Source organism: Equus przewalskii, chromosome 18 (genome assembly GCF_037783145.1).
Source record: "Equus przewalskii isolate Varuska chromosome 18, EquPr2, whole genome shotgun sequence".
NCBI classification, from domain to species: Eukaryota; Metazoa; Chordata; class Mammalia; order Perissodactyla; family Equidae; genus Equus; species Equus przewalskii.
Window position 1 is genome coordinate 39409422 of NC_091848.1, and position 21505 is coordinate 39430926.

A 21505-nucleotide genomic window follows, 5' to 3' on the forward strand; every position below is an offset into this window, starting at 1 on the left:
GAGATTTGGTGTAAGGGATCTTTGGTTCATAGGACATAGAAGTCTGTACTGTAACCTGTGTCTGAAGTTGGGTCTAGCTTTCAATGATGGAGAAGACAGTGGGATCAAGTGAGATCCATAGTTGCTCTAGGACTTCATAAAATGGTGAGCTGCCCACCTGCCTAGACCACTGCATTCCTCAGGCTTGTTCCCTGGCTTTTCTTTAAGATATACACTCCTTTGTTTTCACAATGACTTCTATGCCAGTGAATCACAAATCTGTCTTTAGAGCTAACTTACAAGAGTCACCCAGTTAGCCTTCCAGAGTGCAAAGCGGCTTTTATTTCCACTTATAGATACATTGGGATTTCCAGTATACAGAGGTAAGTGACCGTAGATATACACAATCTCATTCTTCACTTCAGTTTGATTTGACATCACACATAGATCAGACTTTTACATGATTTCCCTAGTACATCTCCAAGTCCCACGTTGATTATCACTTTTCCCTTCATTATAAGACAGAAACTTCTTTTCCAGATCCCTATGCTATTAAGGTAGCAAGGTCCTTTCTGCCTCGGTTCCACAGACCTCACCCTCTGTATTCAGCTGATCTCTTCTCTAGACTGACTTTCCTGGTGCTGATACTCATCAAGAGCTCTGCTCAGAGACATCTCCCCATCCAGGCTCCTATTCCTGAGTACACGGTCCTTTTTCATTCCCCTCAGCTGCTTCTTAATCTGAAGCCATTTCTAGCTGTCTTGCCTCTGTCAGATAATGCTTGCTGCTCATACTGCCCAATACAGCCTCATCTCACTAATCAAATCCTCTTCTGTCTAATCCACAGTCTCTCTAAAAGGCTTCCCTTTGCTCCCACTGCCCTCTCACCATGAAATGTGCTTGTGGGAAAACCAGTGGACACCCGTAGTATTCTGGTTTACCGCAACATATATAATTCGATATCTTATCAAACACGTTTGAGGATGTTGATCAATTCAATATTGCTCTGAAGGCAGCCACTGGGAAAGGCAAGTGTGACTGGACGTGTGCAGCCCACTGAGCGTTGCGGCACTCTCCTGACTGCTCTCCCGAGCCTGGGCTGCCCAGACTGTGAAGGAAAACCCTCTGTGCTCTGCCTTTCTCTGTTCTTCTCATCCATCTAACAGTAGCCCTTGATTCTCATCTCCCTTGGTCTACAGCTCCCCTTTCTCTCTTTTTCTAGTAAAATAAGAAACCCAGAGTGGACTTTAGGGGTTTTCTTTCTCCATACAGGAGGGATTAGATTCAAAACACATGAAACTGACACCTGGCGAACTCTTACTCTTCCCCAACTTCAGTGTTTGGTTGTTTCCAGTTACTCATCTTCACTGAATAAAATCTTAGCTCACACTCTAGTTATATTTTTAGAAAATGGTGCCTTATATACAAATGTGAAATATAAACCAAACAGTAAGGATTAGGAAAAATAGAGTCACATTACCAAATAGTACCAAGCGGCACATAATAATGAAAAGATGAGCAAATTTCTACTCTGTGACTTGCTCTAATGCCTTCTTGACTCTTCTCAGAGGTGTCGTCTACTCCATCTACTCCAGCTCTGGACCATGTTCAGAGAGACCCAGGCAATAACAAGCATCCAGATTGACTAGACTTTTTTGTGGGCTAAGGTCTTTGTTCTCTGCTTCCCCACAATGCTGTCTTCCTTTTCTCTTCTTTCTCACCTGCCTGAGGACAGCTAGGACTGCTGGGAAAATGGCACCACTTAAGGCGAGAGAGAGAGAGATAAACACAAGATAAATAGCTCAACTTTCCTGGCTCCAGCTACACTTGGAGAGAGCTGAAAGGATGTACTTTTGCACATGACCCAAGGACATGAAGCCACATCAAACAAATCAGCTCCATCTGGTTCCTAACTTAAAATCACCATGTGTCTAAAATCTATTTAGTAAATAAAGAAGAGCTGCATGAAATCGTAACCATTGTAGATAACCCCGCGAGATAAGATTTTGCTGTACTAAAAAGCTGATCCTAACTTACTGCCACTGGTATGTCATCCTTTAGAGCAGTGCTTCTCAACTGGGAGCGATTTTGCTCCCAGTGGGTAGTTAGCAATGTCTGGAGACATTTTTGGTTGCTACAGCAGTAGGGGTGCTACTGGTATCTATTGGATAGAGGCCAAGGATGCTGCTAAATATCCTATAACACACAGGACAGGCCCTTACGACAAGGAATTATCCAGCTCAAAATGTCATTAGTTCCCAGAAACCCTGCTTTAGGGGATGCTGTTTCCTATTGTGTATTGTTATTTTACTTTTGTTCTCATGAGTATTCACTGTTTGTTACTAAAAAGCAGTATCACCCATTTTCGATAGACTGGAGTAGTGACCAGGAATAAGCAGGAGCAATTACAGGGAGCCACTATGTTCGTATGTCTGTCTTCCCAAGATCCCCCACGGGGTACTCAAGTGGTGTCCAGGACATGGCGACTCGTGCCACAGGAACTACAGTGGGCCTTGTCTGAACTTTGCTAAATGTGTGGCCTCCCTGAGCTACCCTGTGGGTTCTGGCATAACAGTGAGTTGGTGTTAGTGTCTTGTGGTCATTTCAGATAGCCTAGGGTGGTGCTGGGATATGCCTATGCTCTCCCTAACCCAGACCTAGAATATAATTTTCAGAAGAAAAGGACCTGGACTCTTAAGTCATTATTAAATGCTTAAAAGTAGGCTTGTGGATTTTTGTCCTAATTTTCTCCAAAAATATAGGGTCTCCTTCGGACTCTTCTTCATTTTTCAAGGCCGTCCTTCTATGCGTTGCCAAGATTCTACACAACAAACTCTGTGTCCTCATTTCTGCCTCTCATCCTTTGGCCTGTGGTATCCTCAAGGCTGCTGTGCTCAGCCAAGACCTCTATTCTTTCGGGCTGTGTCTGGACTATTTTAGAGGCAGTGGGGCGACTAAAGGAAGCCCTGGACTTGACTGTCAAGAAAACCCCCGCTCCACAACCTTCAAACTGTGTGCCCTTCATGCTGGGTGCCCTGGGAGGCACCTCAGTCCCCATCCCTGCATTTCCTGCCCCATAAATCTGAAACTGCTGTAAACTGAAAAGCTCTCCACAAAAGCACAGGCCTGTGCTGGTTATGGGATTTCACTGCTCTCTCTTCTCCTAAGGACTTGGGCTCATCTTCCAAATAGCCTCAAGTTACTTATCTTCTCCTCAAACTGATTTATTTTAGAAAAACAAAAGTTATCAATAAGGCACTATAGCAATTGTACAAGCCACGGCTTAGGAAATTCTTAGCCCTTGTGCAACTGCTCAGGTTTTGAAGGACATCGCGTGTTGCAATACACCCAGGTAAGCACATATGCGGTTTATAGAGGAAAGTTCCCAAAATCACACTCCGTCCTACTGTTAGAAACTCTGAGGGGGAACCAAGAACGGCGGCATCTGAATCTTTAGTAGGCGTGTCTGCCTCGTGCTCTGGCTCTAAAGGTGGTGACTAAGCTCTCTCGGGCCTGCTCGCGGGGCTGACGCATGCTGGTCAAAAGAATCGGGTCAGTCTTGTGCTCTACAATGTTGAAAGGACAGGCCTTCAGGTGCTCAGACATGGAAGCAACTTCATTAAACTCCCAGCTCTTGATTTTGGAGAACAGGCTGCTGAACTGCCAGATCTGTTAGGAAAGATAGAAGCTCAGACGTCAACATTGGGGCAATACCCTCAGGCTAGCTTTATTTGAACAGTATAAGGAAAGGCCTTTCTGTTTTTCTGTTCTTTGCTTCCAGAGAGAATTTTGTGGCTGCTGTGGACATTTCTTAGTTCCTTCTGAAGCATCCATTTCCTAGTTCCCCCTTCCAATTGGTAATCTTCCCAGCCAGCCAGGTAGTTGTGTGGGCATGACTAACACCATCTGCGTATTGACACATACTCATCCCCTATCCCCAGCAATAGTGATTAGTTCTAGAATAGACACATCGTTCAAATCAGGACAATTAGTGGCAATGAGACTCTACTCCCGAAATTTTGTTTGAGATGTCAAGAAGCAGATTCTCTTTTTCCCTCTGTACTTGAACTGGGAAGTTGCTGCCTTAGGAGTTGCAGGCAGCCATCAGGGACCACCAAGGGAGAAAGAATGGAACCACTAGTGAGGAAGTAGAGATAAGAAATAGAAAGAAAAAGGTAATTTGGGGGCATTTTGAGCTTCTAGATCAAGCCTTACCTGTAGCCATTGCTTTGAACTTTCTAGTTATATGGGTCAATAAATTACCTTTTTTGTTTATGCCATTTTAAATTGGTTTTCTATTGCTTGAAACTAGAATCATTCTAACTAATAAGAGTCTTACTAGAACAGAAACCTCAGGAAAAATCTAGGAGTCTGTTACTCAAATTCCCTCTGGCCTTTCCACCTAGGATATGGTGGCAAAGTCACTAGTTTTAAAATTTGGCTACAAGGGTGGGCATAATCTGATACCTTTTCAACTTGACCACTTCACCCTTAGTTTCCTGTCATTGTTCTTATGCAAGAAAAGTATTTCCTGAGATCTTGGAACTATTTCCCTTTTTACTTTAAAAAGCCATTTTAATACTAGCATCCTTCAACTCCAACAAAATTCTCTTTCTTCCTTTCTGCAAGGAAATTAGTTTGTCCCAAATGATAGTTAAGAGTGGTCACCAATCACTGAATTGGGGACCAAAGTGAGCCAAAAAATAATGGAATTTCTAGTATGAAAATTAAATTATTTGCATCTGATTTTACAGTGGAAGATATGAAGCTGTTCCAGACTATGCAGTTTCCCAGGGCACGGTCTTGGTTTCACTCATGTTTATCCGTAACAAGTGGTTAGCCGGCAGTCAGTGTCTATTTAACACGTGGATGCAGGCATGGATACATGAGGGAGAGTCTCATAATTCTTTGTTGAGGAGACTGCTCAGGGAATAAATAATGGAAAATACACAAGATGTTTTAGACATAACCAATAAAAATAGATGCGAACAACTCTAACTTCCCAATGCCAGTTTACATATACCCACATATTGGGAAAAAAGTCAACAGTGAGATTATGGAATTATTGACCTAAATGGCCATCATAAATTTGTGGTTTATATTACCCACAAATTTTTTTTTTTTTTTTTTTTTTTTTTTTTAAAGATTTTATTTTTTCCTTTTTCTCCCCAAAGCCCCCCGGTACATAGTTGTGTATTCTTCGTTGTGGGTTCTTCTAGTTGTGGCATGTGGGACGCTGCCTCAGCGTGGTCTGATGAGCAGTGCCATGTCCGCACCCAGGATTCGAACCAACGAAACACTGGGCCGCCTGCAGCGGAGCGCACGAACTTAACCACTCGGCCACGGGGCCAGCCCCATATTACCCACAAATTTACCATGAGACCGGATGCTAAGAGCACCTTGGACACCATGAATTAGGAGTCTCACTTCTGTGTGGTACAAGCTGGTAGAAGTTATAATATAGATAAACAACCATAACCTGACTAAGGAAAAGGAACAAGGTTTTTCCAAAGGGAAAGATTCTTTGATTTATACAGCAGAGTCATTTGAAAAATTAAATAGGCTTTGAACTAGGGGAAATCAGTGGATCAAATTATTTTAGAATTTCAAAATGCCTTTAATAAAGACAAAACCCATTTTAAAAAAATTAGTTGACATGGGACTGAGGAGAATTTGTTGGCATACTATGTCAATCAGAGTCCAGGCAGGAAACAGATGGCACACTTAAACTGGGTAATTTGAAGAGAATTTTAAAAAGGAATGATATGTAAATGTGCGGGGAGGGTGTAGGAAAGACACAAGATGTAGTATAGCACCTGGGCTAGCAACAATCTAGAATATTACTGCCCTGGGCCTGAAAGTGAAGAAGAAGGGAGGTCATCGGAATACAGAATGAGTAATTGTGTGAATACTGATAGAGCCACCTTCAGCAGAGAGAAAAGCCAGTGCAAAGTGTCATGGAGGGAGAATGATGCAGGGAGGAAGCCAGAAGAATAGATATGTCAACCTCACCCTTCTCCCTCCCTCCCATCTCCCACTGACACTCCCATTAGATTAGCCCAACTGGAAGCTGGAGGGCAAGGGAGCTGGTTAAGGCCATCTGTAGAACTCAGCCTCCTGGGGGACAGATCACAGTAGAGAAGGTTGGAGAATGGATCATGTGAGCAAACAGAAGATATCCAGCACACATACTTATGGATAAACAGGCACTGCTATCTGTATTGTCATGTATAGTTTATGGGTCTATCTCCCCTACTAGACTAATCTCCTTGAGTTCAGGGACTATGTCTTATTCCCAGTAGCCTAGTACAATCTTAGTGCCTAGTACAGTGCTTGGCACATACGAGGCTCTTAATAAATATTTGTTGAATGAATGAGTGTCTACTTGCCTCTCTGTGGACTTTCCAGGAGGTGCCTCCATGGGAATATCTTTTCTTCTTCCACTGCAGGAGGACCATCCCCCTCTCTTGTAACAAAGTGGCACAGATATTCCTCATCAGCACAGACACCTGGGAGAGCTGGGACAGGCTGATGCTGTCCAAGAACCCAGCAATGTACTGCAAAACCTCCAGGGGCAGGCTGGTTAGAGAATTCTGGTTTTTTCCTCCATGGCTTGAGAGGTGGTTGTTCTTCCTTCCCTCACTGAGCTCTGAAGCAACCTCCGGCTTGATGGCAAAGGTCTTAAGCTCCTGACTATAGATGACTTTTGCCTTTTGCCCTGGGGGACGGAAATGGTTTTGAATAAATGTACATCCCAAGTAGGCGAGGGGGCATCGATGCTGGAACCAGCCGTTGAGACATGACTGAATGTCTGTGTGGACGTTCTTGAAGTGTAGGGGGAATTCATCCCTCCTGAAGAATTTGTTGCAAGTGAAAGTGAAGGCAGAGCTGCTCTTGTTGTGCCTCCTGGTCACAGACTCACTGTGGAGCTCCACATGGAGCCCACCCGGTTCGGCAGTGGTTAGGAGGTCAGCCAGCACCGTCCCAGAGGAAAACTGTTCCGGCTCAAAATTGTATGTCTGTGTAGCAAAATCCATAAACAGCCCGTCAATGCTCCTGGATTCGGAGATGACATGACCTTTGAGTTCTCTTTCCAAAGCACACAGGAGGGTGGTCTTGATGAGATCTGATTTGGGTAGGTCCTCCACAGTGATCCCCAAATCTGAAGTATCTACTGCCTTGTGTTCACCTGGCCTACAACTCAACATGGCGTCTCCAAGGCGAGCCCGCTTCCCACAGTAGCTCACAGGAACTTTGAAGGTGTAAACAGTCTTCACTTCCTGAGCTTCCAGGTTGCCATAAACAAAGTCTCTCTCCTTAGGTGTACAAGCAGCCATCTGACCAAAGTGAATAAGCATCCTCCCATTGTGCACCAGATACATATTATAGTCCTTTGCATCCACAGCCGTTTTCAGTCTTTCCAGAACACCATCCTGCCAAGGGGCAAGCCCTGTCGTTTCCATGGCTCCATGAGAGTCCTGCTGCTTCTGGTTTTCCTGCGGTTCTTTCTCATTGGCAGTATCTTCTTTTACCATGTTATTGCCACTGGAAATCTGTTCTTTCCCTGGGCCTTTCCTGCTCTTGCTCTCACAGCTCGTTGATGAGTCCGTTAAAGCAGAAGCTGCATGCTCTTTGCTGAACATATTTTCCCACTTGTCAAACTTGGCCAGGTCCATCCCTTCTTTGGTTTTAGCTAACACCTCTCGTTCTTCTTGACTCAGCTCTACCATCTCTCTGTTAGTCGCTGACAGAGAGTCGTTTGATACCAACCTGGCATCTGCTCCACCCACTGCTCCTCCCATTTCCTCCCAACTGGCTTCACCATTCATAATAGGTTCCTCCTCAGTGGGTTCTCTGGTTTCTGGGAAAAGTTCTACCATTTTCAGAGATCTGAAAAGGACCTTCTGGTCCTGGAGGGCCAGGGCTGTGTCCAAACACTCCTCACTGGGGGTCTCTTTCATGATGTTCTCATGAAGGGTTGTTTCAGAGTCCACGTTTGGCCAGCGGTTCCACTCCATGGAGCAGCAGACCACACTGGCGGGGCACACTTGCAGGTGCTTGGCCAGCTTGTGGCGGGACATGGAAAGGGGGCAGCCATATTCAGAGTTGAGACACGGAACCTGCTCTAAGGGGCAGAGAAGCTCATGTTCTGCCTCTTTGCACATGTGGAAGGTAGCGCCACAGGACAGGTGGCAGTTTATCACCAGGCAGGAGACATTGGGCTCCACAGGAACATGGCAGTGACGGTTGAAGCATCTCTCACAATGCCTGTGCTGCCCTGGTGGAGGCCTGCGTGCCCTGCCCTGGAGACACCAGAGGAGGGGGAAAGAGAAAACAAATGACTGCTGGAAGAGAAGCTTTATGTATGTCTGTGACCATGTTTTAACTGACTTATTTCCTGTCCATACATGCTTATTATAGGAACCTTGGAAAATACAGAAAATCATAGTGAAGAAAGCAAAAATCACGCATAGTCCCACAATCCAGAAATAACATCAACTCTTTTCTTTATTTTTCAATAGTTTTATTCTATGTATGTAGTAGACATGGTTAGAATAGAAAAAAAAGTTGAATGTAATGGACTACAGTGTTGATAATTGTTGTTTTTGAGTTGTGGATTATGGGTGATTTATATTACATAGGTAATCCTATGCATACAATTTTGCAGCCTGCTTTTTAACTTGCTATTATTACGTGAGACTGGACTGTATCATTAGTTATTCTTTGCAAACTTGCTTCATAATGGCAGTGTAACATTCCAGAATGAGTGTGCTGTCGTTCATTTAACCAACTACCACCAAGGGGTGTGCTAGGAGGACGGGGGCCATGTCTGGTTGTGTTCACATCTGCAGCCCCAGCACCTGTCACAGGTCCTGGACCACTGTGGGTACTCAACAATATTTGCTGATTGAAGGAATTGTTAGCCATTTAGATTACTGCTGCATTTTTTGCTTTTTCATTTTTGAAGTTTTACTAAAAACCTTTCCTTACAAATCTTTCTCAGCTCTCTGCTTTCTCCCTTCTCCATGTCAATTTCTTCTAGGTTCTTCTCTAGCATCTCTGGTTTGGCAAAAAGCCAATAAATACCATCAAACCATAAGGACAAGTCTGCCAGCTGCTTGGGCTATGGCTAAATGAAGCCAGAACCGGAACTCTGAAAGGTGAATATCCAGTAAGCCTCTGGTACTTACCATAGCTTCCCAGTTTCTTCGTGCTTTGTAATTCTAGGGAAAAATAGGAAAGTATGTACATCAATGATTAGTAAGAAAAGAATTTTGGTTATCTCAATTAGCAGGGACCGAAGAGACTTCACATGCTCTCTCACTTAATTCCTTCCACCACCCTGGAGGTAAATGCCATTGCCTCCGTTTTATAGCCAAGGAGATGGAAGCTGAAGTTAAATGACTTGTCCAAGGTTATACAGCTGCTAAGTGATGGAATCAGATTCCAAGCCAGGCCACGCTAGCCCATGTTCTTTTCACTGACCACACTGGCCTCAGATGGGGCATCTTACCAGCCATGGGATGTGTAATTTATGCTTCCTGTAGCTTTTCTCCATTGTCCACCAACAATTATCCTGACATTCCAAACCTCCCTCCAATCTGGCCCAAATTACCCTTCTGGCCTTCTCTCCCACTGGGGTTTCATCTCTACTTAGAGGTCAGCCTTATATCTAGCTTGATCTGGGGCAGTGGACAGGTGTCTGGGAAATATCTATCACGTGTCATTCACCCTGGTGTATTCAGCTGTGCTGTGGCTAAAGCAGGGCTCAACCCCAGAGGCCCCAGAAGCAGGCTGAGTGGGGACTCGGGCAAGCAGAAGAGGAGATGCCCTGCCTTCAGGGGAATACAGCTCCTCAGCTCTGATCTATTGGTCCCATGTGGGAAGGTGTTGCCAGATCTTCTGGTTTTTCAGAGAAACTGGGGATGCATATTTTTGTGAGTGGTAGTATAGTGCAGTGGTTAGAAGGCAGACTGCATGGGATTCAACCCTGGCACTACAAGTCAGTAGCTGTGAGACTTGGGGAAAGTTCCTTAACCTCTTTGTCCATGAGTTTCCCCATCTGTACAGGGAGGCTGATAGCAGTCCTTGTCTCCTCGTGCTGTTGTGAGGAGGAAATGAGTTAAACATACCTGAAACTCTAAGAACAGTACTTGTCTTGTAGGAAGTGATCTATACATGGTTGTTCTTATCAAACAGGTGTTTTATATTTCATTGTAATGCAAAATATTTTATTACATAATATATCAAGATAAAAATCCTTGGAATTTTAAATGTTGGGAACTAATTTAATTTTTTTGAAAAACCTCTGTTTGGGCCAAGGAAAATGTGTGTGCAGGCTACATAGGCTCTGTAGTTCCCTGTTTGCAATGCCTGGTCTAGAGAACTTGTAGTATAATTTCAGCACTGTTATTCTGGAATGGGGTGGGGTGGCGTGCAGGTGGGGTTAGCATCTGAAAGTCAGAAGATGCAGTCTTTTTAAATTTTATTTTATTTTTCTTTAGGATTTGCCAATTCATTGTGGGTGAATTTTCCTAAAACTTTTAAAAAAATTTCAAATATACAGGAAAGGTGAAGGTGTTCCTATATGTAATGGAACACCCAAACATACTCTACCAAGATTTGACAATTAACATTTTGCCTCTTTTGCTTTCTCTCTCTCTCTTTCTTTCTCAATACACACACACGCACAAATTTTTGGGCAAGCTACTTGAAAATAAGTTGCTGATATCATGACACTTCATCCGTAAGTAATTTAGCATCTATTTCCTAAGAATAAGGACATTTTCCTTTGTAACTGCAGTAACATTATCTCACCTCAGAAAACTAAAAATAATTTTCTAATATTATGTAACATGCTGTCTATATTCAAATTTCCCCAATTGTCCCCAAAATGTCTTCTATACTTTTATTTTATTTTATTTTTAGTTTTTGAATGAGGATCCCTTTAAGGTCAGTTTATTACATTTGGTTGGTAAGTCTTTTTAGCCTCTTTTAATATGGAAAAGCCCCCTCAACTTTTCTTTTTCAGAAGAGAGAGCCTTAAATCTCAAAGAAATTGTTGTTCATTTATGTATTCATTTGTTCATCCATTCATTCAACAAATATTTGTTGATTACCTGCTATGTGCCAAGAAGTGAGCATAAGGGTCACCTGGCTGCTTGTTAAAGTGGTTCTTAAACACTACAGTTCATTAGAAGCAGTTGTGATGCTTGTTAAATCTATAGCTGTGCACTGTTCTGTAGGGTAGCCACTGGCCACATGTGGCTCAATTAATCAAAATGAAATAAAGTTAATAATTCAGTTCCTCAGTCATACTAGCTACATTTCAAGTGCTCAGTAGCCACATATGGTTGTTAGCTACTCTATTAGACAACAGAATAGAACATTTCCAACTTCATGGAAAGTTCTATTGAACGACACTGCTATGGATGGACACTGGCTGCACCCCAAACCTGAGTGAGGGGTGTGTCCTGGAATTTACACTGTTAACACATTCCCCATCAGATTCTTATGCACTGAGACTACTGAGTTGAAAGAGGGATCATACCAGAGTGCCCTATACCCCTAATAGTCTGCCTGAATCAGGAGATAGATGAGAAGCTGCAAGCCAGAGCATCAACAGGTTCAGGACCCAGTAGAAGATAAGTCAAGGTGTTAAAGCCAGAGAGGGCACTGAGCAGAATGGAAAGGCTCTGAGGGTTGGACTGAAAGGGAGCAGAATAGGATTGGTCAAGGAGCGCATCTTTTGGATGCAAGAGTCCACCTACTGGATCTTTGAACATACAATTCAACATTCAGGTAGGCTCCTGCCATATTCCAGATCACTCCTGGGGGAAAAACATCCATTGTGGATTTATTTTGGAAATTCTTAAGTATTAGGCTCAAGCATCTGGAATTATTTAGTACTCAATAAGGAAAGATTTAACATTGTAATTGGGGTGTTAACTAGTAGTGGTGGAGGGATGGAATGGGAGGACCTAGACTTAGAAACTGCTATGTAGAGAACGTGATGGAGGCTTGAATAGTTAAGACTGATGACAGTAAAAATAGGCAAGATGAGAAAGATAGAAGACATTACAAGGGCAATAAGCTAACATTTTTGATTCTTGCTGGAGATGGGGGAAAAAGCAGAGTCAAAGGAGATGCCAAGAATTTGAACCAAGAAGAAAGAATATTGGGTATAATTCTGAGAAAAATAGAGGTCTGATGAGGGAACTGTTTTGGGAGGAAAGATGGGTCCAACAAGTGTAACACAAGTTGCTTGAGGTGGTGACAGATCATGTGGATGGGAAGACGAGGGGTTAGAATACAGAGATGCAGACTTGGGAATTAGCCACTTAAAAGTGACAGAGGAGCCATAACTGGGGAGATGAGAACACAGAATAGAAATTTGAGCCGTGAAGTACATAGCTGAGAATTATCACTTTGGGGACATTAGGAAGAAGTAGAGCCAGAGAAGGAGAGACCAGAAAGCTAAGAGAGTCAGGACTATGTTGCCCAGATGTAAAGGAAAGGGTGAGCGATAGCCTCAAATGCTGCTGTGAGGTTAAGAACAATGAAGACGAGGCCACTGCTCATGGCAGTTCCCCAAAGAGCTCTTGCCAGAGCAAATGTGGCATTCTAGCTGTGCAGTGGGACCCTTGGCCATTCAAAATGTGGTGTTTGCTTGGAGGGCAGGGGAAAGCTATTAAGCAAGCACTCCAACATTGGAAGGGCCTGTGCCCTGGCTGGGAGAATGTGACCATCTGCTTTCTATTCATAAAAGACGTGTGTAGTGAGACCTCTGCCCCAGTAGCAGGCATGTGTATTGCTGGAGGGAGAGTGGTGACGAACTTTAAGCCCAATCATTTCTTACCCTTCAGCGTTAGAAAGTGTGGTTCTTAGCAACAGTGTTATTGAAGCTGGAAACATTTGTGGTGGAGCCTTATTGCTCAACATCTCTTTGAAGTTATTTGAAAATATCCCTTTAGGAGAAAAGGAAAACAATTCATGCAGGCAAAAAAGATGCTGTTGTTGTTTTTTTCATACTGCTATTTAAAGATCTTCTGCCAGGCTCTGGAGCTACACCAGGTGAGTGACTTTGAGAAAGGACATGTGCTGAGCAGAAAGACACAGTGAGTGAGGACCACACTTTGGAGAAGTTTGACTGTAGAGGGAAGGAGAAAGACAAATACAGCCTAAGGGCATAAAAAAATCACATCTGAACCTTTTGTTGTGTATCTGGGGGAAATTGTTCCCAATGAGATAAAGGACAATCCAAAATTCTTGATAGTCTAATTATTGCTGGGTAAGCAGGGTGACTGATCATCCTGGTCTGTCTGAGACTCTCCTGGTTTTCGCACTGCAAGTCCAAGGTCACAGGAAACCTCTTAGTCACAGGCAAACTTGAACAGGTGATTGATCACCTTAGGTTGGAGCCAAGTGGTGTTTCCAAGTTAATCAAATTAGATATATCATTGGTTGTCTTGGGACATAAGATGCCCTGTTCTCCTAATTTCTGTTCCAGTGCAATGAGTGACTGGATCCTTATTCTCCATGGGGTTTGTCTGACTTTCCTGGGTTGAATGGTTTCTCTGTATTTTGGATGTCACAGAGGAAGGAAAATAAGATATTAGAGCCTAACGTGTTTTACATTATATGTCCTTTAATTTTCCCAATAACCATGTGAGGTGGATATTACTGTTTCCAGTTTGCAGGTAAGGATATTGAGGCACAAAGAGACCTAAGTTTGTCTGGCTTCAAATTCTGTACTCTTTGCTCTATCACACTGGTTCCTCAGAGACCCACAGAGACATATGTGGTCTATCCCCAAGATTTGGGGAGAATGCAGGCCCGTGGCTTGAGTCTATCAGGGGAGAGCCTCTCTTCCCCCAGTTGGGGCACAGAAAGGTGTCTATATGTATAATCTTTCCGGGTTGTAGAGGAGACAGATGCTCTTCGTTAGGAAGCACTTCCATCTCTATGATGATTTTTTTTTTTTTGTCCTCCTCTTGACCACATTCCATACTATGCCCCATCTGAAGAGTAGAAACAAGAAGAATACCCAGGTCCCATGGCTTTGCATTTCAGGGAATACAAATGTAAAAAGGGAAGCTTTTTAGGGTTAAAAATCTGCACTGCAATATGAATTTTGAGATTTAAAGTGAAACAGACTAAATCAAAGCATGTAGATTATATAAACTCTTCACTGTGAAAAAACTGTCAATTCTATGCCCGAAACAGAATATGGTTATCTAACTGTCATTTCCTCCTCCAGTTTCTATGCCCCTGTGTTCACCTCTAAATTCTTGTTTCCTGTCTGAAAAGGCAATACATTCCATCCTCTTAAAAGTGAACCTCAGAGCCAGCCCTGATGGCCTAGTGGTTAAAGTTTAGCACGCTCCATTTTGGTGCCCTGGGTTTGGTTCCCAAGCACAGAATCACACCACTCATCTGTCAGTAGTCACACTGTTGCAGTGGCTCACATAGAAGAACTAGAAGGACCTACAACTAGAATTTACAGCTACGTACTGGGGTTTTGGGGAGGAAAAAAAGAAAAGAACCTCATCCAAGTCTATGGCCAAAATAATTTCCTCGAAATATGAATTTTAAAGTTTCCCTGTCTAGAGGAGACAGCAGTCAAAATCATATAATTTAGAATTAAACAGTTCAAAGACCTTACTGATTTTTTTTTTTAGTGGATGTACTGGAGGCAGTTTAAATGGAATATGAGTAGATGGAAAGACTAGGTGCATGCGTTTGAGGAATGGATATTTCTTTAAAGAAAGAGGGGAGAGTTCAGAACCTGGCAAGAGAGCAGAAACTTTATCTGATGCAGGTTTGTGGCGCTGTGTGGCCCGCTCAGATAGCAGTAAGTTAATAAGCAAAGGCAAGTCAGCTAGAACAGTAGTCGTTACCGTGTGGTACCCAGACCAACAACATTGGCATTCCATGGGAACTGGTTAGAAATGTAAATTATTGGGCCCTACCTAATCAGACTTGCTGAATCAGACCTCCTGAAGCCCGCCGATTCTGTTGTAAGCTCAAGTTTGAGAACCACTGAGCTAGAAGAAGCTTGATATTGGGTACTCTCAATCACAAAGGAACTACTGCCCAGTTAGGTAGGAAGCCTTGGAGAAGGTCTGAAAGGGCGGCAGGCAATGCTATCCACCTCTTTCCATCTCTGCCACCACTGCCAGGTCCAGGCACCATCATCTCTCGTCTGGTCTGGTGCCGTAGCTTTGTAGCAGCCTCACTTCTCCCATCTTGTGCCCCATAACCCATATTCACAAGCAGAAAGAGCGATTTTAACAGCTTTTAACATTAGGTCGTTACTCCCCTGCTTAAAATCTCCAGTGGACTCCCATCACAGGAATAAACTCTGATGTCCTTATCTTGGCCCAGAAGCCCCTGCATGAGTGTCCCCTCCTTGCCCCTTTTGTCTCGTCTCACTCCCTTGAGCACTTAGCTCCAGGCTTGCTGCTTATTCCTGTGTAGGGCCTTTGTACTTGCTCTTCTCACCAAAATTCTCCCCTTGCTCCTCATCTGCATCATGGACTCCTTCTTGCCATTAAAATTTCAGCTTACGTGTTAACTTCCACAAAGAGGCCTTACCTGACACCCTCAATATTAAGTAAATTAATGAACACTCTCATGTATTAGCTAAGCAATTCTTGGCAAATTATTTAATCTCCCTAAAGCTAATTTATTCATCCATAAAATGGAGCTCCTAATAACCCACAGGATTGTGTGAGAATCAAATGAGATAAAGTAGAGAAAGTGTCTAATACATGAGTCACTCAATTGTTAGCCTTCCTTTATCAGGAAGGTCATTCTCATGGTCACCTCCCTTGTCCAGGCTTTTATTTCTTCCTATTGCATCATTCCCACAGCCCTTGGCTGGCCTTTCAATTTTCAGTTCTTCCTCATTCCAATGTATCTTTTTTTTTTTTTTGAGGAAGATTAGCTCTGAACTAACATCTACTGCCAATCCTCTTCTTCTTCTTCTTCTTTTTTTTTGCTGAGGAAGACTGGCCCTGAGCTAACATCCGTGCCCTTCTTCCGCTACTTTATATATGGGACGCCTACCACAGCATGGCTTGCCAAGCAGTGCCATGTCCACACCCGGGATCTGAACCAGTGAACCCCAGGCCGCCAAAGCGGAACTTGCGAACTTAACTGCTGCGCCACTGGGCCAGCCCCTCCAATGCATCTTATATACCACTACCAGCTTAATCATCTTCAAAGCCCATTAAAAAAAAAAACCTTACCTCACTCCTTTAAGAATGTGAATTTCCCTAATTTCTCCCCTTTTTGGCCCCTTGTAATCACCACAAATTATTTATTCCTTAACTCTTAGGAATTCAAATAGTACTTCACCAAGCCTGGAGGACCTCTTAGACACCACAAAGGCAACCTAAGGGCATCTTTGTTTCCTAGGCCCACGTATTGTTTACATATATTATTCTGTTCATTAAGAAAAAAGGAAGGTGTCCACTGAGGCTCAGCTTCGCTTTGGCAGCTGGCTGCGGGAGTCTGTACCACCTGAGGGAAGTTGCTGTGATGTGTGAGTGGTGAGAGAGAGTCTGATGAAGAGTGTGGATGGAGTAGAGGTGCTGTGACCAGTGGAGTGTGTTCAGGAGGGGAAAGGAGCTCTGACTTGAATACCAAGGAAGAGCGGGGATGCCCCTCTAAGGGACTGAAAGAGTGGGTACAGCCAACACCGCTCACAGCACTCATTCAACATTTATTGAATAGGATTGAATTGAATGAAACGGAATAGAACCCTAAAGAAGGCAGCATTTTGAAAGAGCTGTGAGAGCAACTTGAAACAGATTTAGGAGAAAAGTGTAATGATGTCAGATGTACAATAATTAGGTTTTTTTTTTAAGGAAGAAAAATAAATCTTTTCCATTTTTTTAGGTTAATGTAGCCTTAGCTGAATGGAAAAAGAGTCTCTGGCTCTCATCATATGCTTTTCTTTTTTTCTACTTGACCTTGATGTTTTGTGGAGAGACTCCGCAGAAACCACAGGGCCACACAGAGCTACCTGTGTGGTGGTGGCCAAGGGCATTCGGGCAGCTTAAATGGTACCGAGGGCAAAAGAGAAGAGAGGTGATGACTAAGTGTTGCTGGCCAGCAAGGTCATGAGAAGGCAGATAGCAGGTATATTTAAATCACTGACTCAAGCGAAAGAGAATGGGATTAACAGACAATAGCTTTAACATTCTTTACTATCATTTTAAAGGTAGCAGGCAAACAGGGGTGAGGTCAGGGCGATATTTTTAGGCAAGGGGCCTTCCCAGTACCCCTCACATGATGTCAGCCACTAACTATTTTACCTCCTCCTGCGGCTAGCCCCGGCAATAATTATTTATTCCTGAGCTTTAACCTCAGGGGAAGTGACAAGGTCAAAAGTTAAAGATCAGAGACAGTCTTTAATTCTTAACTTATTAACCAACCAATTAATTAGTTACCTTAATTATACATTGCTAACCTGTTTCCCTGCTATGGAGATGTTTAATTCCAGGGAAAGAAAATGTATAAAGTTAAATATTAAAGTAGTTCCTTTGCCTCTTGAGATTTTAAAACCAACTGTTGGCTGAGGATAGTTCCCACATCTGCTTCCATAATCCTGGGCTTCCGGGCTATGATTTCGGCACTTTCACTATACCCTAAAAACATAACCATCCTTCGCCAAAGCTCTTCAACTTCGCCATGTGCGATTCTCCACTTATGCTAGAAATCTCTCTACTTTTAAACTTTCTAGTCATTTAATTAGCTAGTTAATGCTCATATCGTAATTATATTATTAGTATCAGTGTTTTAAATTACTGTTTTGTATTGGGCAAGAAAGTGCCAACTGGCCGAATTATCTAGGGGTAGCTGTGAGTCAGCCTGCCTGCTTGGTCACTCCTAGGCCAACACACCCCAGTCTTGCTAGGACCGCACCCCAGCGCACACCGTGAAGACCTTGGTGCCATGGAAACCCTGACAAAACTAAATGAAGTTAGGCAATTATACACAGTGCATTTGACTGTGCCCAGCAAACAGGCATGATTATAACCCAGACACCTATAGTAGAGTTATGGGATGTGTCTGGAGGTTACAGAGGCAGGCAGGAAGGAACCAGGACTTAGGGTGTCTGGGTAGATCTCCTTTTACTTGACATTGGAGCCATTAGTCTGTACACTGCAAAGTTCAGAGTGTACAGAATCTCTTTTGCTGCATAGGCCACTTCCCAGGATGTCCTTAGCTGAACTTTGAACTATATAACGCTAAAGCGAGGCCCAGAGGAAAACAAGAAAATAAACACTGTTCCCTTATCTCTGCCAATTTGTTTGTGCATGCAACACTATGCATTTATTCCAAAATCTAGAAATGATCTACCTATATTTTAAAGCTTTTGATACCTCAAGTATCTTTAATCATCTTACTTTGTCCCTCTGGATGTACAAGTTTCAAGTTTGTAATAATTTTTGATTTGCATGCAAAAGCCTGTATAAGTTTTTCAACTTGTAAAATACTTTCACTTCTATTCCATAGATGTATTTTGGATTGAAGAGAACCGAGGAAGAGAGAACCATATTTAGGGGATATTTTTAGAGAAAAAAGGTTTTAAACTCTGCAGCAGAGTTTAAATAGTGTATGTGGTAAGTATGGTTGTGCCACATTTACCGGTAGTGTGACACAGGGGATGGAATTTAAGGTACCTGAGAATGACTTGCAATTAACATTGCAAATGCTGACTGGTGAAAAGATCACAGCATTCAGACTTTAGAAAATAGAAATCCTGGGTTCTGGGTCTTCTGCCTATTTCCTCACCATCTCCTCCCCTTGCACCCTGATCTGCCATCACCACCGTGCAACTTTAGAGATGTCATACAACCAGTCTGGTTGATTGTTGAAGAAAGAACCTAAGTTAGAAAGCAGGTAGTCTCTTCTTGCTCTAAGATTTTTGGTTCAAAACAGGAGATTACATATGGCTATAAAAGCGCCAATCTTTTCCCTCCACGTATAACTTAATTTGCTTAATAACCCTCTTGTCTTGCTCAGAGCAAAAAGGTGAAGTGCAGCTCAGCCTGTCTCCGTGTTCACCACTCCAAATGTTCCCCTGGTGCACCTGCTCGTGTTTGAAAAGCTTACCTTAATGGCACGGCTGAGTCAGCATCTGCTGCACCTGTGTCCCTTGATTGTGAGCAAGCAGATCGCAGAAGGTGGCTGGGGGTTCATTCAGCTGCAGCAGAAGACAGAGTTCTGTTGAGGAGGCAGGGAAAGGAGAGAAAACTTCAACAGAAATAGTTCAAGTGTTTCGAAGTTAAAAATAAAACTATATCACAAGAGGCAATGTGACCGGGCTCAGCTTACCATCTTTTCTTTCTCCTGCATTTATCAACACTTGGTCTCTGCTGGAGTGGCATCTAGCAGGGGAAGCCAGAAGGGAAGTAGGGTTTTATATCAATGGGTTTTCTTTCCCTTGAGGAAGGAGGAAAATCCCTTTCAGAAGGACCATTTTCAAGGCCAGAGCAGCCTCTCAGACTTCTGTGCGTGCAGTCGGCAGATCCAGCTGTGCTCACGGTGGCCGGTGGAGCATTCAGGACAGGCTGCTGCTCTAATTATAACCATGCTTTTCACCTAAACTCATCACTGGCTGAAGCAGCAGCTTGTGCAAGTGACGTGAGGTCCTGTTTCTGAATCTCCTATTTCTTGTCCTGTCACGTAAGTGGCTGTCCTCTCCTGGCCCTCTTCTTTCCCTGGTGGTTGGGAAAGGGGGAGTTTGGAATTCAGAAATCAGGCATAGAATTAGGGGTGTGAGAGAATTAGGTGTGGTGGGAGGCTTAGCGCTCCCTTAGTGCAGTTTCCTCTTTTTACAGATGAGGGGACAGCGGTTTCGAGAAGTTAAATCCTTTGTCCAAGGTCACACAGCTTGCTAGTGGAAGAGCCAGAGGAAAGACTCAGTTATTCTAACTCTCAGTTTGGTGCTCTTTTTTATCTTCTTCAAAGAAATCCATTCAGCTAGCTTCTGAGGAGAGAAAATACATAATCCTGGCTTTGCTAATTTCTAGGTATATGGCTCTGACCAGGTTCCTTAACCACTGTCTATCTCAATTTTCCCAATCGTGAAATGGAGATGATAATTTTGGGTGTGACCATGTGTTAATATGTTAACACATTAATGTAGTAATCTAGATAAAGCACCTGTATGATGTCTAGCACATAACAACTACTCAAGAATGCAGTTATCTGAATGTACGGGCTAACAACAGATGTGCTAAATTCTGCTGTAATTAACAGACACCGAATTCCTTTTTCCCCTGGATTTTTCCATGCATATATGTCCATGTAGGTAAATGTATTTGGGGTGAGGAATTAGCAGTTGAAAATTGTAAAAATTTTGTATAGTGATCTTGTATCCTGGAACTTTGCTGAACTTGTTTATTAGTTCTAATAATTTTCTTATGAATTCCTTAGGATTTTCTATATATAAGATCATGCCTGTGTCCAGTATTTTCGCCTTAAGCATCTTCGCCATAGATATCTTTGCCACAGGCATTTTTGCCACATAACTACAGTCATGCACTGCGTGACGTTTCAGTCAATAACGGACTGCATATACGACGGTGGTCACGTAAAATTAGTTCCATATAGCCTAGGTGTGTAGTAGGCTATACCATCTAGGTTTGTGTAAGTACACTGTACGATGTTCGCACAACAACGAAATCACCTAATGACACATTTCTCAGAATGTATCCCCATCATTAAGTGACTGATAGCTGTAATAGGATGTAAGGCAATTTTGCCATAAAAGATAAAATAACTGGTTGACAGTTTGGTTTCAGGTAGGAAGTATGGTGACAAAACTTACTGGAAGTGTGAAATGAGAGGCTGCGTACTGTACTGGAAAATGGTAACCTATCAGTTTGCAAATTCTTCTGTGTGCACAGTCATCCCTCCCACCCCTCAAAACCAAAAGTTTACCAAGCTATGGCAAATATAAAAGAGGTGGCTAGTCCTTCACAACTGTCTTTGAGAGCATTAATTATGGATTCTTTAGTTAATTTAGATACAACAGCTTGTTCTCCAATGTCATCTTTCCCAAATTTATCATGCAATATTAGAAGTTGGAGGCAAAAGAAGAATCAAGCTTCTCCTCCTATTCCCCCAGCTCCCCAAAAGAGAAATGGTTACGTGATTTCTGATGAGTATGTTTCTTGACAATGGTGAACATTTTTTCTATTTGATAGTGGACAACACGATGTGGACAGAATTTTGGTATTTGGCACAGAATCTGGCTTAGATGATTTGGTGAAATATAAGGACTGGGCACGCGATAGAACATTTAAGTGTAGTCCAGATATGTACTACATGTTTCTTTATGTCCTTTTTAATGTTCCTCTTTTATTTTGTTTCTCATTATTTTATCTTTCATAAGGTGAAAAGTTATTGATTTGAAGGAAGAACTATGGAGACAGTAAAAGGGTCAGTGGTTGCTGGGAGGTAGGGGAGAGGGAGGAGTGAATAGGTGGAGCTCAAAGGGGTTTTA

General features: G+C 42.9%; 2 protein-coding genes across 3 annotated transcripts in view; one reads left to right on the forward strand and one right to left on the reverse strand.

The window, feature by feature from the left end:
• Positions 1-298: 298 nt before the first annotated feature.
• On the reverse strand, positions 299-19675 carry FBXO40 (F-box protein 40). 2 transcript variants are annotated; one of them, XM_008516183.2, is made up of 5 exons: positions 19330-19675; positions 19108-19218; positions 9171-9203; positions 6369-8282; positions 299-3648 (listed from the first exon to the last, which is right to left on the reverse strand). In XM_008516183.2, exons 3-5 carry the CDS (start codon positions 9171-9173, stop codon positions 3433-3435), a joined length of 2133 nt encoding a protein of 710 aa, XP_008514405.2. In that variant the 5' UTR covers positions 9174-9203; positions 19108-19218; positions 19330-19675; the 3' UTR covers positions 299-3432. The 2 variants fall into 2 exon arrangements, with proteins under 2 accessions (XP_008514405.2, XP_008514406.2); XM_008516184.2 differs by having other exon boundaries at positions 19108-19198; positions 19330-19575.
• The window catches only part of POLQ (DNA polymerase theta), a 119795-nt gene continuing 117648 nt past the window's right edge, over positions 19359-21505 (forward strand). Inside the window, exon 1 of the mRNA XM_008516178.2 lies at positions 19359-19680. The gene's annotated coding sequence lies outside the window, so the exon portion shown is untranslated. The remainder of the gene's footprint in view (positions 19681-21505) is intronic.